The 1,484-nt window shown below is 40.1% G+C and overlaps 1 protein-coding gene across 3 annotated transcripts in view; it reads left to right on the top strand.

Moving 5' to 3' along the window:
* The window catches only part of LOC108242155 (NACHT, LRR and PYD domains-containing protein 12-like), a 608,460-nt gene extending 607,267 nt beyond the window's left edge, over positions 1–1,193 (top strand). For all 3 annotated transcript variants that reach the window (XM_037973820.1, XM_037973821.1, XM_037973827.1), the window contains one exon: positions 974–1,193. In XM_037973820.1, the coding sequence (XP_037829748.1) occupies positions 974–1,178 (205 nt within the window). In that variant the 3' untranslated portion in view covers positions 1,179–1,193. The remainder of the gene's footprint in view (positions 1–973) is intronic.
* Positions 1,194–1,484: the final 291 nt, after the last annotated feature.

The raw sequence follows: 1,484 nt of genomic DNA, 5'->3' as shown, positions 1-1,484 counted from the left end.
TAGTTATCTTACAAAACTAGTAAGTATTTTTGGTTTATATATTAAAAGTTTTAATTGATTTTAGTAAAAAAAAAAATCGCAACTTTTAGGAAAATGCCCCGCGAAATCAGGCATTTTAGCCCGCAACAATCACAAAAAATGCCCGCGAAATCCTGGAGGGACTGAAAGTTTATTTACAAAAATAATGAAATGTGCAAATGATGACTGGTTCCACTCTGGTCTGGGTTCTGGTATGTCTGGAGAGGGGAAAGATGAATGACCTGGATCTGCAGAGAAGGTGAGGTTAACAGAGTTTATACTGGGCTGGGCTTACTGTGATCCATTGGAGGGGTAGTGAGGTTCCGGTGTGAGTCCTGATGGCATAGGTACAGAGAGGATCTTAACAGCTGGAGAGCTGGCATGCAGGTGAGAAGCTAAGAGCATGTGTAACACCAACCAGGAGCAACAGGAAGGAGTATTTCCTCAGGTGAACATTGGAAAGGCTCGAGCACAGCAACCTGAAATGCAGAAAATCAGGTGACTTGAGACAGGAGACTAGTACGAAACTTCCACAAAGCCAGGATTGTCAAAAAGGCACAGGAAGGCTCAAGAGTGGCTGGAAACTACCATCATGGGTAATCATCTGGCAGAGAAGGAGACCTCAGCAGCTCCTTATATTCACCAGCCTGCTTGATGATCCTTTTTCCAGCAAAGATCCTCTCTGGAAACAGATCTAGTACTCACAAGCAGGAACAGACTCACACACACAGAATCGATTGTGTGAAGTCTGCTTTTATTAATTACTAACAGAAGATATGTGTTCATTTTATGTATTTATTTTATTTTCAACGTGCCATTTATTTTACCTTTTATCATTACTTTTTTGTTTGTTTGTTTTTTATCTCCCTCTCTTGCTGAAAACAACAACAACAACAGGAAATTAAGGAATACTGATCTTGTATATTTCATGTGTGTGTATGTTGTGTGTGTGCAGGCTGTCAGGCTGTCTGATCACAGAGGAAGGCTGTGCTTCTCTGGCCTCAGATCTGAGCTCCAACCCCTCCCATCTGAGAGAGCTGGACCTGAGCTACAATCATCCAGGAGACTCAGGAGTGAAGCTGCTCTCAGCTGGACAGAAGGATCCACTCTGGAGACTGGACACTCTCAGGTATGGAGAGACCTGCTGCAGACACACATAATGCCTGATTACAATGGTAATTATTGTTTAATTTCCTTTTCATTTTACAATGGCATATTGGACTGAATCTAAAATGTCTCCCTAAAAAATTCTCACTGTTTACTGTCAATCAATCAATCAATCAATCAACTTTATTTATATAGCACATTTTAAAAACCACAGTGGTAGCCAAAGTGCTGTACAATAGATAGATAAAAACAGTAAAAAGGAAATAGATAAAACAAATAAACAGATAAAAAAGATAAATAGATAAAAAGAGACATACACATACGGGTTCACAGCAGGTATGTTTTAGGTGCCAAGAAAG

This window comes from Kryptolebias marmoratus, linkage group LG23 (genome assembly GCF_001649575.2).
Source record: "Kryptolebias marmoratus isolate JLee-2015 linkage group LG23, ASM164957v2, whole genome shotgun sequence".
In the NCBI taxonomy this organism is placed as follows: Eukaryota; Metazoa; Chordata; class Actinopteri; order Cyprinodontiformes; family Rivulidae; genus Kryptolebias; species Kryptolebias marmoratus.
The sequence above is the reverse complement of the archived record's forward strand: the minus strand, read 5'-3'. Positions and strand labels throughout refer to the sequence as shown.